Source organism: Centrocercus urophasianus, unplaced genomic scaffold (genome assembly GCF_019232065.1).
Source record: "Centrocercus urophasianus isolate 14NV4802_14NV808 unplaced genomic scaffold, USGS_Curo_1.0 seq_15, whole genome shotgun sequence".
Classification (NCBI taxonomy): domain Eukaryota; kingdom Metazoa; phylum Chordata; class Aves; order Galliformes; family Phasianidae; genus Centrocercus; species Centrocercus urophasianus.
Window position 1 is genome coordinate 11,388,904 of NW_024884697.1, and position 13,997 is coordinate 11,402,900.

The 13,997-nt window shown below is 41.4% G+C and overlaps 2 protein-coding genes across 4 annotated transcripts in view; one reads left to right on the top strand and one right to left on the bottom strand.

Annotated features, from left to right (window-relative positions):
• Window positions 1-40: 40 nt before the first annotated feature.
• PSMC2 (proteasome 26S subunit, ATPase 2) lies at window positions 41-7,186 on the top strand. The gene is made up of 12 exons (XM_042816180.1): window positions 41-167; window positions 319-356; window positions 1,622-1,703; window positions 2,321-2,420; window positions 3,122-3,253; window positions 3,881-3,953; window positions 4,094-4,189; window positions 4,412-4,576; window positions 5,066-5,153; window positions 5,966-6,168; window positions 6,720-6,816; window positions 6,906-7,186. Exons 1-12 carry the CDS (start codon window positions 98-100, stop codon window positions 7,061-7,063), a joined length of 1,302 nt encoding a protein of 433 aa, XP_042672114.1. The 5' UTR covers window positions 41-97; the 3' UTR covers window positions 7,064-7,186.
• A 2,227-nt stretch (window positions 7,187-9,413) lies between these two features.
• Window positions 9,414-13,997, bottom strand: part of SLC26A5 (solute carrier family 26 member 5) — a 32,904-nt gene continuing 28,320 nt past the window's right edge. The window contains exons 16-20 of one of the 3 annotated variants that reach the window (XM_042815783.1): window positions 13,584-13,676; window positions 12,769-12,891; window positions 12,083-12,295; window positions 11,759-11,813; window positions 9,414-11,198 (exon numbers count right to left, since the gene is read on the bottom strand). In XM_042815783.1, the coding sequence (XP_042671717.1) occupies window positions 11,056-11,198; window positions 11,759-11,813; window positions 12,083-12,295; window positions 12,769-12,891; window positions 13,584-13,676 (627 nt within the window). In that variant the 3' untranslated portion in view covers window positions 9,414-11,055. Of the gene's footprint in view, window positions 11,199-11,758; window positions 11,814-12,082; window positions 12,296-12,768; window positions 13,508-13,583; window positions 13,677-13,997 lie in introns of those variants that run through there. The other 2 variants (XR_006168305.1, XM_042815784.1) reach the window with 2 other exon arrangements.

A 13,997-nucleotide genomic window follows, 5' to 3' on the forward strand; every position in this document is an offset into this window, starting at 1 on the left:
AGGCCAGGAGGGAACGGCCGGCCCGCGGCAAGGCGGCGGCGCGGCCCGGAAGCGTTACGCAGCAGCGCTCGGCCTTCCGGAGCTGGGAGGTTTCGCCATGCCGGACTACCTGGGAGCGGACCAGCGCAAGACCAAGGAGGAGGAGAAGGAGGACAAACCCATCCGCGGTAAGCGGCGGGCGCGGAGCGGAGCGGGGCAGGGCGGCCGTCGGCCGCGGGGATCCTGGCCAGCAAAGGCACAAACGCAGATGCGGCCTCCGAACGAGCTTCTGTCTTGTCTTTATGGTTGGCGACTTAAGCCTTTCTTGTCTTGTTTCAGCGTTGGATGAAGGAGATATCGCCCTGCTGAAAACCTACGTGAGTAACGCGGGTCCGCTGCTGACCGCGCTCGGCGCTGCTGAGGCCGCACCTCGAGTGCTGCGTGCGGCTGTGGGACAGCGCTGCTAAAGGACGTGGAGGCCCTGCTGGTGTCCTGGGAAGGGCAACGGAGCTGTGAGGGGTCTGGAGCACAGCTGTGGTGGGGGCCGGCTGAGGGAGCTGGGATGGGTCGGTCTGAAGAAGAGGAGGCTCAGGGCAGACCTTACTACTGCTTTCAGCTGCCTGAAAGGAGGCTGTGTGGGGGGGTGTGAAGTTGGTCTCTGCTTCCAGGTAACAGTGATAGGATGAGATGGGACTGCCTTGAGTTGTTCCAGGGGAGGTTCAGTTGTATTAGGAACAGTTTCTTCTCTGAAAGGGTGGTGAGGCACTGGCACAGGCTGCCCAGGGAGGTGGTGGAGTCACCATCCCTGGAGGTGTTCAAAAAATGTGTAGATGTGGTTTAGTGGGCATAAGTTGGACTGATGACCTTAGAGATCTTTTCCAACCTTAAATGATTCTACAGTGGGTCTATGAAAGAACTCTTCAGGATAAAGAAACTTGCTGCTAAGTGTATGTTGGGATGTGGACATGTTTGTCAGAAGTCTGAATTATATTGACAGTACAACCCTGCAACTGCGTAAGGGCGTTGAAGTACAGATTGAGACCACTGTGGCTTTTTTTTTTTTTTTTTTTTTTTTTTTTTTTTTTTTTTTTAAGCAAATTGATACAAGGGGGACCTTGTAAAGCAAATCCAGGTCTGCCTGCGTTTGGCAGGGCGATGCAGTAAAATATTTTATCACAGATGAGAATATGGCTTCTGATGTGCACCATGAAGATTCTGCTATATTTGGGGCTGGTAGAGAGTTTGGGGAGGAAATAAAAGCACTCATACAAATAGGAATTTTTTCACTTCTGTGCTGTTTGCAGAACTCCTGTATGTAATCTTTACTAAGACTTGTTTTGAAACTTAAGAATGGTTAAAAAAACATAAGACCAAACACATTCAAAAGCAAAAACAAATCTGTGAGTAAAGATGTGAAAAAACTTCCGCTTGCACAGTGCTCAGAACTGTGAAGCTGCACCCTGCTCGGAATTAACAGAAATGTTATTATATGAGCTTAACAATGTTGTCTTTGGTTGTGATCAGTAGTTTTTGTTATACCAAACCCATCTACTGAATATCCTGATGCTCAGCAGTTATTGTCACTTTTTCCTAAACATGAAATTATTGATTTGCAAAAATCAATGTGATGTTTCTTTTCCAGGGCCAGAGCACATACTCCAGGCAGATCAAGCAAGTAGAAGATGATATTCAACAACTACTTAAGAAAATCAATGAGCTCACTGGTATCTTTCTTTCTTAACATGGTGTTCAGTAGAAGAGCTACGAAAATGAGTATTTGAAGAAGCTGATTTCAAACTACTTCTTTGATGATTTTTATTTTTTGCCAAAGGCTGCATTTCTTTATTTTTGTAACATGCAATTTTTATTTTGTAGGTGATGGTCTTGCTTTTGGTTGGGCAGGGCTAAGCTGCACATATACATTTGTAGTTTTGTAGTTTAACAGATTTGTATTTAAAATTGTAAGCCTGTTTGTTACAGTAGTGTGAAACAAATCCTCTGTCACTAGTTAACTTATGGGTGTCAAACTACATTTGAATCATGAGTGAACTTCTGTGTACTGCAGAAAGTCAACAAATTACCAGTAAGTAGTGGTGCCACTCCTTGCCCAATGAAGAGAAGCACAGCAGAACAGTTAGCTTAGTGGTGTTGGTAGCCTGGCATTTGCATATTCAGCTGGCACAGTCTTGTATCTTTAGGAAACTTGAAGTTCACTAAAGCTGTGCTTTTGCATTTAATTAGAGATCTCAGGAAGTTTCCTGGTGGCCTGTGTGTAAGGTTATTGACGTTTGAAGACATACCAGCTGCTTCTTTCTCCTCACCTTGTCTGTGCTGTACACAGGAATTAAGGAATCCGACACCGGCCTGGCTCCTCCTGCTCTTTGGGATCTGGCTGCAGATAAGCAAACTCTCCAAAGTGAGCAGCCTTTACAGGTTGCCAGGTGGGCGCATTCTTTTTTTGTCCTTACAGTGGAGCTGCCTAGTGTTAAAAAAAGCAATTTATAACTCACAAACTCTTTTTCTTTTTGAAGAAGAGTCACATTTTGTGCAAATTGGAAGTACTTTTTACCGTTGTATCAAAGAGCGTACAAAATGTTTATAAAATATGATGTATGATGTTATGCTTTTGAAGAAGCAGAATTGCTTCTGACAGGTTCTTGGCAATACCAGGCAAGGTATCGGCAGGTAGGCCAACAGTCTCATACAGAAAGAAAAGTTGAACTCACCCAGCTGGTGAAGGGGCTCTCTGGCTGTACAGCACTCCTTCTCAGGAAGCAGCCTAGGTCTAAGAGATGCTCTGTCTTCAGTGACTAGCCCAAATCTGAACCCAGGGTGGCTCCACCCCTTCTGGTCATGTGGGGAGCACAAGTGCAAACAATTTGCCTTGCTCCCTAGGCCAGCCACACCTCTTCACCAGGTGCTCAGTTACTAGTTCAAGCCCTGACCAGACGTCTCCTTACAGATGTCTGTGCTACTTGTGCTTCTGTTATTGTTGTATGACACTATAATATTGGAATCACAGGTTGTGTAGCTCTTTCAGTGTATTGGGAGCGTATATCCACCATCTCTATCCTGATGCTTACACAAATAGGCAAGCAGTTAATTCTTTTCCTGATGATGTTAATTGTATGTTGTGTATTAGATGTACAAAGATAATCAATGCAGACTCTGAGGATCCCAAGTACATTATCAATGTCAAGCAGTTTGCCAAATTTGTGGTGGATCTCAGTGACCAGGTGGCACCTACTGACATAGAAGAAGGCATGAGAGTTGGGTAAGCAAAATCCTTTGTGTTACAGTTTTACTGAAGACTGAAGCTTCTCATCTGATCCATTAGTTTGACAGATCAGCAACTGTCATTTGGTATTTTCACAGGGATTGAAATCATACCAATAAGGCCTTTCTGTTGGAAGGCAGTTGCTAATCTGCACACAGTGTTCAGGGTATTTTGAGTTTGATGTCATTGTGGTGAAAGTCAGTTCAGTGCACCAGACTGAAACCTTTCAGTGTGGGCCTCAATAGTCCCTACTTTCCGGTAACCTGAGCAGCAAGCTTCCACCTTGGCTGTCTTGGCAGATACACACAGAGCAGCTGCAGGAAATGTTTGCTGAAGAGATGAAGCCAATTATCTTGAGAATCAATATTTTACCAATTTGTTCTCTGGGATATTTTGAAGTTTAGTTTTTAAAATATTTTGGAATTAATATTTTTTGAAATATTAAGATCCTCTGCAGAAGGAATTCTGATCTCAAGCCATTCTGTTAGCTTTAAGGGCTGGGTTATCTTGATGCCAGAGGAAAGAATGGTTTAAGAATTCAGCTTCTTCTAATTTGCAGTTAGTTGTTCATGACAGTTTTATTAACTGGTGTTAAAATAAATGTTCTTTATGCCTTCTCACCAGAGTGGACAGAAACAAGTATCAAATCCACATCCCCTTGCCTCCAAAGATCGATCCCACAGTCACCATGATGCAAGTAAGAACTACCTTTACTTATTTTACTTTGCTTTGTTCTCTCTCCTAATTTTGATTACTTACAGTTTTATTCTTGGCAGTTGAAAGCCTATAGAGGCTGCATCAAGGTGTTAACTGCTCACTTATCTTTTTGTTGTGCAGGTGGAAGAAAAACCAGATGTCACTTACAGTGATGTTGGTGGTTGTAAAGAGCAGATTGAAAAGCTCAGAGAGGTGGTTGAAACCCCTCTTCTTCACGTAAGTAACCTTCAGGTTGGAATTTTAATTGTTTTAAAGCTATGCTGATCATCTTTTAGCATTTGAAAAAGCAAGAAAAGATAAAACTGTGTGTAAAATGTCAAGGGAAAAGAGGTCTAGTTCTGACAAATGAAGTCCAGGCCAGCCTGGTTTTTGTTCTTCACTGATGATTTTCTGAATTTGCATGTAATCTCTGATGCCTTCTGTTTCTCACCGTTGCAGCCTGAAAGATTTGTTAACCTTGGAATTGAGCCTCCCAAAGGAGTGCTTTTGTTTGGGCCTCCTGGTACAGGCAAAACACTTTGTGCTCGTGCTGTTGCTAACAGGACTGATGCCTGCTTCATCAGAGTAATTGGATCTGAGCTGGTGCAGAAGTATGTGGGAGAGGTAAGAGCCAATTCTTAATGAAATGTGGAGTGAATCACAGGCTTGTAGTCCTGGGGATAAGGCACCCTAGTAAGTCTAGTGGATGAACATAGTAGCATGCTTGGAGATACAAGGGGGCAGAGGGACTGTCAGGCAGATGGGTGTAGATTGGGCAATCAGTTACAACACATGAACTGTGTTGTCACCAATTAAATGAATTTTGCAGTGTGGAGTGTAATCTGTGTTATGGGAGGACTTCGGAATGAGGATTTTGTTTCCAGCTCTACCACTTGTTTTTCAGTTGGCCCTGATGTCATCTGTACTTTTTCTGAGTTCAAGAATAGTAATCCGTCTCTCATCTATAAATTGCTATCAGATTTATGAACGTTTGGTTATTTATACTAGTAAAAGAGTTTTATCATTGGAAGCTAGAATTGTTTGGAGACATGAAGTTTTTCCTTTTAACATGCTTTGAGTCTGTAACAAAGTCTTGATTCATTTTGCTTTCAGGGAGCTCGAATGGTTCGTGAACTCTTTGAAATGGCCAGAACTAAAAAAGCTTGTCTTATATTCTTTGATGAAATTGATGCCATTGGAGGTATGTCTGTACTATGCATAGCTCTGACTTCATGGGAGAAATTGCAGATTTTCCTTTCGTGCCTGAATTCTGTATCTTGGTTGCTGCATTTCAAGAATTATGCTTGTAAATACCTAAATATTCTAAATATTTAGCAAAACTACTACCAGCATGTCCCAGTCTGAGAAGGTGTCAAGAAGTGGTTTACATAGCTTTAAGACATATTTAGCCCAGATGAGAAGTCATCTCAGCATGTTTGGAACATGCAGATAACTTAAACTTTAGTAAAAAAAAATCTGTGTTTGGAAGAAGTACTGTAAACTTAAACTCCCTTCAGATTCTAGACTACTTAGCAAATCTTTACTACTACCAAAACTAAAAATCACATTTCATCCCCTCCCCCCTGAAGAAAGAAGTATTTCAGTCCTGAGAAAGTAGACTTTGGTTGAGGGGAGATGTTAAAACAGTAATCCAACCCGTTTACCAATCTCAGCAGTTTGGCCTGTTATTAGCAGGGAAATGGGCCCTTTAGTGTTAAGGGTGAATCGTGGAATCATAGAATCACCAAGGTTGGAAAAGACCTCCAAGATCATCCAGTCCAACCGTCCACCTATCACTAATATTTCCCACTAAACACGGCGCTTATTATAGCTGACAGATACTCACTTTTTATTTGAACTGTGTCATCTTCAATGAATTCCTTCATATCTTCTTTCAACTCATCACAAATATTTGTGTGTAATTTAAATACTCTTCTCCTGCTTTCCCACACACAGCAGCTTTGATATCTGCCTGCTCTGAAGTCTCTGCTGTTCTGTGTTTTGTCTGTCCAGGTGCTCGCTTTGATGATGGTGCTGGGGGTGACAACGAAGTGCAGCGCACGATGCTGGAGCTGATCAACCAGTTGGATGGTTTTGACCCACGAGGCAATATCAAAGTGCTGATGGCTACAAACAGGCCAGATACTCTGGATCCAGCTTTAATGAGGCCTGGCAGGTTGGATAGGAAGATAGAGTTCAGCTTGCCTGATCTAGAGGTCAGAATGCTTTTTTTTGCTGCCAAGTATTTTCTGGTATCAGTGTTTCTTCAGTTGGGGCATTACTGTCTGGATGCAGTTTACAAGAGTTACTGAAAGCAGCACTCCTAACTTATGTGAAACTCCACGGAAAGTTGGGGGATTAAGTATGTGCCAAGGGAAGTTTTCTCACACTGTCCAGATTTCATCCCTGGCAAAGAACCTGTACTTATGTTTGCTGTATATTTCTATCTTAATAGATAATCCTTTAACTGGTTCTATAATTTAGATCTTAAGTTGGAGTGTGCGTTATTTAGTTCTTTTTGAGAGCTTTCTTGAAATGCTTCTCCCAGTAGAGCTCTTTAAGATATTTTTGTAATTCAGTTTCATGGACAATTATTATTCCATTGCTCAATTATTCTAGTCCAGACATAGAAAATGACAGTCAGGTACCAAGTAAGAATTTTATTTTCCATTTGCCCTTGCTGGGGAAGAGGACAGCTGCACTGAGAGCAGGTCAAGTCGTCACCTCTTTCATAGTGTGAACATTTCTGTCTTCTGTGCTTTTCCAGGGGCGGACTCACATATTCAAGATCCACGCTCGCTCCATGAGTGTTGAAAGGGACATAAGATTTGAGCTGTTGGCTCGACTGTGTCCTAATAGCACAGGTAAGGTGAATTTTCATTTAGCCATTCTGTGTATGCTTTGTCTCCACTGGTGGTCAGTGTTGAACTTCTTTGTCCTTTTTTTTTGAAAGGAGCTGAGATTCGCAGTGTGTGCACAGAGGCAGGCATGTTTGCAATCCGAGCACGCAGAAAAATTGCTACTGAGAAAGACTTCTTAGAAGCAGTGAACAAAGTCATTAAATCCTACGCAAAATTCAGCGCCACTCCCCGCTACATGACCTACAACTGATATCTTGGAGTGCTTTTCCTGTTTCTGCAGTTCAATTTTCTGTGAAACCAAAATCTGTATGTATGTGGTAACTCCTGGCTTGTTCTTGGAAGCTAGAAATAAATGAAGTGTTCCAAACAACAAGTGGGATTTCCTTATGAATGAGTTTTGCATTTAGTGGAGTCTTGCTGCTATAGAAAAGAAATCTCAAAGTCTAACAATATAGCAAAATATTTTTTAAAGGGTGTACATACATGAAACAAGGCAATGTTGAGCTAGGTCCCCAGTCACTGTTTATACCCCCAAACCTATCATCTCTGCTGTAGAGGCACTACAGCATTCCTAAGTGACTGCAGTGCTTCCTAAGTTTTGATATGTCATTACACAGAGGGTGACCTCGATTGGGTACTCATCCTTCATAGCTTACAGTTAGACAACATTTGTAGCGGACAACGTTGAAAGGGTGATCTTTATTCATCTACCATGTTCTTGCAGCTTGGTCACTGAAAACCAAGCCTTTCATTTTCTCTTTTTTCAAGCGTTGCATGAAAATAGAAAAAAAGCTTGAAGGAATATGGGAATGTAAAGCTTTATGGGAACTGTTACATCTTAAATATGAGAAAAGTTATATCAGGCTTTCTTATAAAAGAAGTGTATGCAGAAGGAAAAGTGTATGCAGTGAATGGATTTTGTTAGACTTCTGGCCAAAGCATCAGTGCCTTAATAAACAAATCTAGGCATTCTGGTATATTTGCCCATGTCTGATCAAAAAACTGATCTCAATGGTTATTTTTGTAAGAACATTTTTGGAGAGGGGTGCAGGTTTAGTGGTAGGAAGAGAATGTTGCCATTTTTTGAGCCAGAAAGTAAAGTGGCTCAGAAAGTAGCAATAATTCAATATCAGATTATCACTACAGTGCTTGAAATTAAATGCATCTTCTACTTGAGCAGGATGAGTAAAGGATGTACAAAGAATTTGGAGCTGATCAGGTATCCTGATCAGGTATTATAAATTGGTGCTTTTGCAGAGAATGGGGGAAGGGAATATTCTGAAAATTAAGTAGCATCTCAGCATCAACCCAGACTCGGGTTGTGCAGTGCTATTTGCTGCGGTGAGGCTGCAGCAGCGAGCATCTAAATGTAATGAAGAGGAGAGAGAGCAGAGCCCTCTTCTGAGTTCAAAGGATGTGAGTTTGTTTGATGTGCTGACAACCTTAAGATAACTGAGAGTTTAAATCCTATCTAAACAGCAGTGGGGAGATGAGCTTTTCAGTAGGTAATAGGCTGGAGTAGGAAGCACTGGGTCAGCTGATAGCAGCAAAGCACACGACCGACCGACCGTGAGACTCAACAAAAGCTTCCAGATTTTATGTTGCTGGATGGATTACAACAGTGCTGGCAATAATCAGGAGCAAGTTACACAGTGCTAGTGCTGCACAGGCCGCATGTAGGATGGCCTTGACAAAGGCTTTTGATCCATTCTTTCAGCAGTTACCCAGGCAGAGCAGCATTAATTGCATCATGGTGTGGCCTGGTGCAGAGAGGGCTCTATGGAGGTGCTAAAGCCAGAAGGGTGAGGAGCAGGAACCTGAACACTAGAAAGCAAGCAAACTTCAGTGCAGATCTGCATCAGCATGATTTGTGGAAGTGCTTCAGAGCCGCTATGAAGAATGCAATGCAAAGGATGATAACCTCAACACAGGGAATGCTTCCTCAACTCTAAACGATGGGTAATGCAGTCCATAACTACCTGTGAAGAAGACATCCGTTTGGTTCCCCCCTCATCATCTTTAATTTCTGTTAGCCCACCAGCAGGGAGGATTTCCTATATGTTCACCTGAAGATTGTCCCCTCCTTCAGAAGGGTAGTATCAAATCTGGTGTACACACGGTTGTATTGCTTTAACCTAACCCCACACACACGTGCGCACTTGTTTGCTCATTTGATGTCACAAAATACAGCTGACCAGTTGTAGGGAAAGGTATCTTGCCTGGGAAAAGCACTAGTTGCCCAGAAGCTACAGATTACTGAAGTAGAACCATAAGTAGGCATAATGTTTCCAGAGCTTTTCTGAAAGTCTCAGTTAAAGAACAGAAGATGTGCACAAGTAGGAGGAAGAAGGGAAAGAAAAACAGCACCAGCTACTTCCCAAGACCATCTTAGACTGTAAATGAGCAAGAGAGAGATGCATATTTTTGTTAGGTTTCTTTTTCAGAAGCATTGATGTTTCATGCTGGATTTGATGCCCGGAAGGACCTCTATACCAGTGGTAACCCTTCCCAGCCCACCCCTTAACAACAGACTTCAGTCCTGCAGTCCTTGGCTTGTCCCACATGCAGTGTCTTGCTGAGACAAAGTGGAGAGTTTCAACTTGTACTGATAATCACTTTATTTTCGAATTTGACAGGATTTTGATGTGAACAGAAGAGACTACATAGTTAAAAACCAAAGCTGCAACAAGCTGAAAGTAGAAAAATATATACTGTATGCAGATACAAAAGCTTGTCAAACTAGTAAACATTATAAAATGTACCCAAAGTTGTTTAAGTAAACGCACACTGTGTTAACGTGCATTCACACTTTGAACTCCAGCTAAGCAGTATCTTCTGATGCAGAAAGCTTTCTATCCCTGGTGGCAGGGCATTTGGAGAAAGAAAACATCTTCCCATTGCCCCTGGTTCTTGGGAAACTCCGTTTGCCTGAAGCAAACCATAATTGCAACAGTGTGAACCAAAATAAAAAGTAGCAAGTTCTGCACTAAGAAGAGAGGAAATCATCTGAATTTCTGCATGCACAGGACCTTTGCTTTGAGGGTGCAAGACAAAATGGCACTGATCCTCCTCTACTGCCCATGTGCTACTGAAATATCTCACAGAGGAACACTTCCAGATTCCTACCTCTAACCAGTTTCATACTGATAGTTCAGGGAATAACAGGCATTATTTTGCTTGAAGTGTTTCCAAATTTTATGTTTTAACTTGAAGTTAAACAGTACTATAGTGGCCAGGTTGTAAAGACAAAAGAAAGAAAAAAGAACCTACTTTTTCATGAAAAATAGCCAAATGCATTTTTGAGTTCTACTGAAATCTATTTCACAAACACTTGAAAGCTGAGGCAGAAGCAGCTGTGCTGGTAGGTAGAAAGACATCTCAGGCAATGGAAAAGTACTTCTCTCTTGGACCTATGAGACTTCAGGCTCTATCTAACCTTCTATTCCAGCTTAAGAGACTGCATATAGGGCATCATTTCTTAAGTCCATTTTATCAGACCTCATTCCTGGCATACACAACTTTTGTCTTCAAACATGAGGACAACATAATTTTTGCTTAAAATGTGTTGTATTATTTTCTAGAAGGTATAACATGGTTTTGGCAGTGTAAGTACCATACTGATAACATAATAATTAAACAAAGGTTTTCTAATATGAAACTCACAGTGAAAATAACTGGGCAATGAAGAGATCAGTACATTTGGGACAGGTTAGATATTTAAAAAAACAAAATGGTACCATCAAGATTTAAAAAGAACAGCAGCTAATGTCACCAGTGTGAATTCATTGATCCAGCTGGCAGAGTACTAGTTTATATAAATCTGTGGTATGCAGATGTTGACATCAGGCTTTAAAAACTGTTTAAGAAAATTCTGTGAAGACATTGGTACAGTACATTGGAACTGCAGAACAGCTATCTTCTGCAAGTGAGTTAAAGTGCCCATTTTCTCAATAGGAATAGGAATGTCACCTTGTCTATCAGATTGTAGCATAATACAATAACTCCTCTCATCTTGCATAATTGTGAGGTCATGTCACTGAACAGCTATACCCTGATTGAAGGAAAAAATTCAAGAGCATGAAGGCTTCCAATTCTTTGTCCATTCTTCCTACAGAAAGTAAGCCCCACTCTATACCCGTACATACAGACAGCCTTAGGTACTCTTTAACCTGTGCAAATTGAATATTCAAAGAAAGTCTCTATCAGCATAAGTTCAATGTCCATTTTGCCAGTTGCCACTCCTCAGTGGTCCAAGGCAGTCTGTGAAGCAGACCTGTCTTTCACTTGGCAAGCAAGGACAGCATCGTGAATACTGTGAAACAGCAACTCTCTTGTTACACTGTTATCAAAAAAATTCAGTCTGGTCAGCTCATTCATAACTGGGCCTACAAAATAAAAAAAAAAAACCGAAAACACAAACATGGCATCAGTGCACAAACCAAAGTACAAGGATGGAAAACAGTATCTCAGGAAGACACTGACAAGAATTATTGAGTCCTACTTGTCACTATTTAAAACATTTAAAACATCCGGACGAATCATTACTCTTCCACTCCAAAAGAAAGTAATCCTCCTTTCTAGCTATACAGAGAGGTCCATTATTGGCTGAAGATGTTACAGTTCCAAATATTGAAGCTGAGAACACTTCAAGCTTTTCTTATTACATTATTAGAACAAGTGCAAGCTACAGTGTGTTTATCATTCACAGTTTGCCAGCTGGAAAAAATGGAAGCAAGATCTAGTCCTCAGAGAACTCATTACATCAATGTTTCACTTCCAGCAAAGTGAAGACTCAAGGAGCTTGCTCTTCCCCAAATCCAATTTTAATGCAAAATTAGCACTGACACTACTGAAGCACCTGGCAGCAGAAAATAAATTCAAGGCCAGAGGAAAAGAGATGAAATATAGTCCTTTCCTACAAAGGTCACACAAAAGCTCAACTCACCACTACAGCTGGCAATGCAGACACAGACACCAACTTCTTTGTATTCTTTTATAACCTGCAATACAGTTAAACCAAAGTTAAACACAGGTATATCATTGTGCACATAGCAGTTCTGGAAGATGTAAGCTGGTTACCTTGAGAGCTGCACTTTCCACATTCCCCAGTACTCAGCTGAAACTTACGGAGCTACAGAATTAAAGTTGTGATTATATGAGATACTGTCTTGTATCCCAGCTGATAGTTACATCCCAGGACAGGCTTCCTGGTGGGAACTTAATTTACATATTATCTATGTTTTTGAAAAACAAATAAACAAAAACTTACTGATTTTAATGTTTTTGCTCCAACTGAATCCACAAAGTTCACTGGGGAGAAATCCAGAATTAAAGAATGGATGTTTGTTCTGGGCTCTACAAAGTGTTCAAGCTCATCAGGAGACCCATCTTGTACACCAGCATCCACACATGCAAATTTTCCATTTACAGGTAATCCATCATTTGCTATCTCATGTTTTACGCTCGCTTCTACATCATTGGTCTGTGAGAGAAGATAAATACAATTAAACAATAGCCAGTACTCATCCAGTGTAGATTCCCTTCCTCTCCACACACATGTTCTTCCAGATGCCAGAATCAACAGTGTGGATGGTATCTATTTATTACAGCTCCTCATTTGAATTAATTTTATTATATCCTATTTCTGCATGATTAGTCCAAGAACGTAGGAGGGAGGAGCAGAAGTAGGATCCTCCACCTTCTGCTCACAGCACTGCTGTTACAGCATGACAGTGTGAAAGGCTCTGCTCCACTAACGCTGCACCTGAATGTAACTAAGGTTCAACATGATTATCCATTGCAGTCACGATCCTCTGACCCACAGTATTCCTTAGCAGTCTGACCTTTACACTTCACAGTGCTTGTATTCCAAGCTTTCCTGCCTGAGTAGCACCCCGTATAAACAAGAATGGTAATACCAGAGAGCATCATGATAAAGTAGAGGCGAATATTTACCGAAGAATTCACTAGCTTCAGTACAGCCTTTTTTTTCACTTTATTGGCCTTCTCTACCTCCCTGGCATGCTTCTTCTGGGCTTTTCTTCTTGCTGCTAATATGGCACAAGGGTCCACTCCAGTCTGGCATGAAAAGAAAGCACGATCAGACGAGATTGAGCTTGTTAGGATGACACTGCAGTATCAATTAGCACTGAATTCATCACTGCCATAAATTTCAAAGATGCCTGCATTATTCAGTGTTCCTTGGTGGTGGTGAGAACAGTATAAAGGAAGAAGGAATAATCTTCGCAAGCACTGTGTTAAGATGAGGAAGAGATGCATAACATTCCTCTCTTGAGATCAGAGGTGCCATGTTTCAACAGAATGCTGATTTGAGAGCAGAAAGTGAAGGGGAGATAAGTGTGCGTGGACACAAATCGCTAATACCTCTTGCTTTCTGAAGAAGTACCACCCACCTCTTTTGTGTAAGACTCGTCAAGGGAGCTACAGAAAAATGGTTCAGAAATTAGTAAGGATGTAATTGTTACCAGGTCAGGCAGTTTTGTTACTGCCATCCCCACTCAGTCAGACCTGGGTTAGGCAGGAGGTGAAGCATACTCTGTACGTTGTTTATTCCCTCCCTGTGTTGCTGTTTGCTAAAATGGTGTGCAGTTGGCTGCAGGATTACCTTCTCATATTTTACTGATGACCGGGGGGCACCAGAGAAACACTGCACTAGGGGCTACACCTGAAGGGCCTGAAAGATGAATGTGTTTCAGAAAAAAAAGTTTGAAATTTCAAGACATAGGTATTAAAGATTTTGCTTTACTCACCTTTTTCTTCAGTGCACTTGTGTATGACTCACTGTTGGCAAAATAAAGTGACGCATTAGCTTGAAATATTTTTATTCCAGGGTATTCTTTAACCTAAGGAAAAAAAAAAACATTGATGTGTTAAGTATTGCCTTGCATAGGTACAAGACATGAGGATACTTGTAAACACACAGCCCAAAGGCCAACTCAGAATGGGTACTGGCATGTATCAAGGATAGTCAGCAGTGCTGTGAGCAAAGCCAACTGGAAGATCAGAGCCTGCACCCTTCCAGGTGTCATATTGCACAGAATCAATGTCATGTGACACTTCTGTTTAGAACAAACAAAGATGTAGCATCTGAAGGAATGAAATATTTACAGTTCTCTGATGTTTCTATTTGCAGCTGATATTAATATGAGGAAATCATGCAGATC

Coding starts and splice junctions, on each gene's coding strand:
- PSMC2 (XM_042816180.1), top strand. CDS start 98: ATGCCGGACTACCTGGGAGCGGACCAGCGCAAGACCAAGGAGGAGGAG. Junction 357..1,621: donor TCGCCCTGCTGAAAACCTAC/GTGAGTAACGCG, acceptor TTTCTTTTCCAG/GGCCAGAGCACATACTCCAG. Junction 4,577..5,065: donor TGCAGAAGTATGTGGGAGAG/GTAAGAGCCAAT, acceptor TTTTGCTTTCAG/GGAGCTCGAATGGTTCGTGA.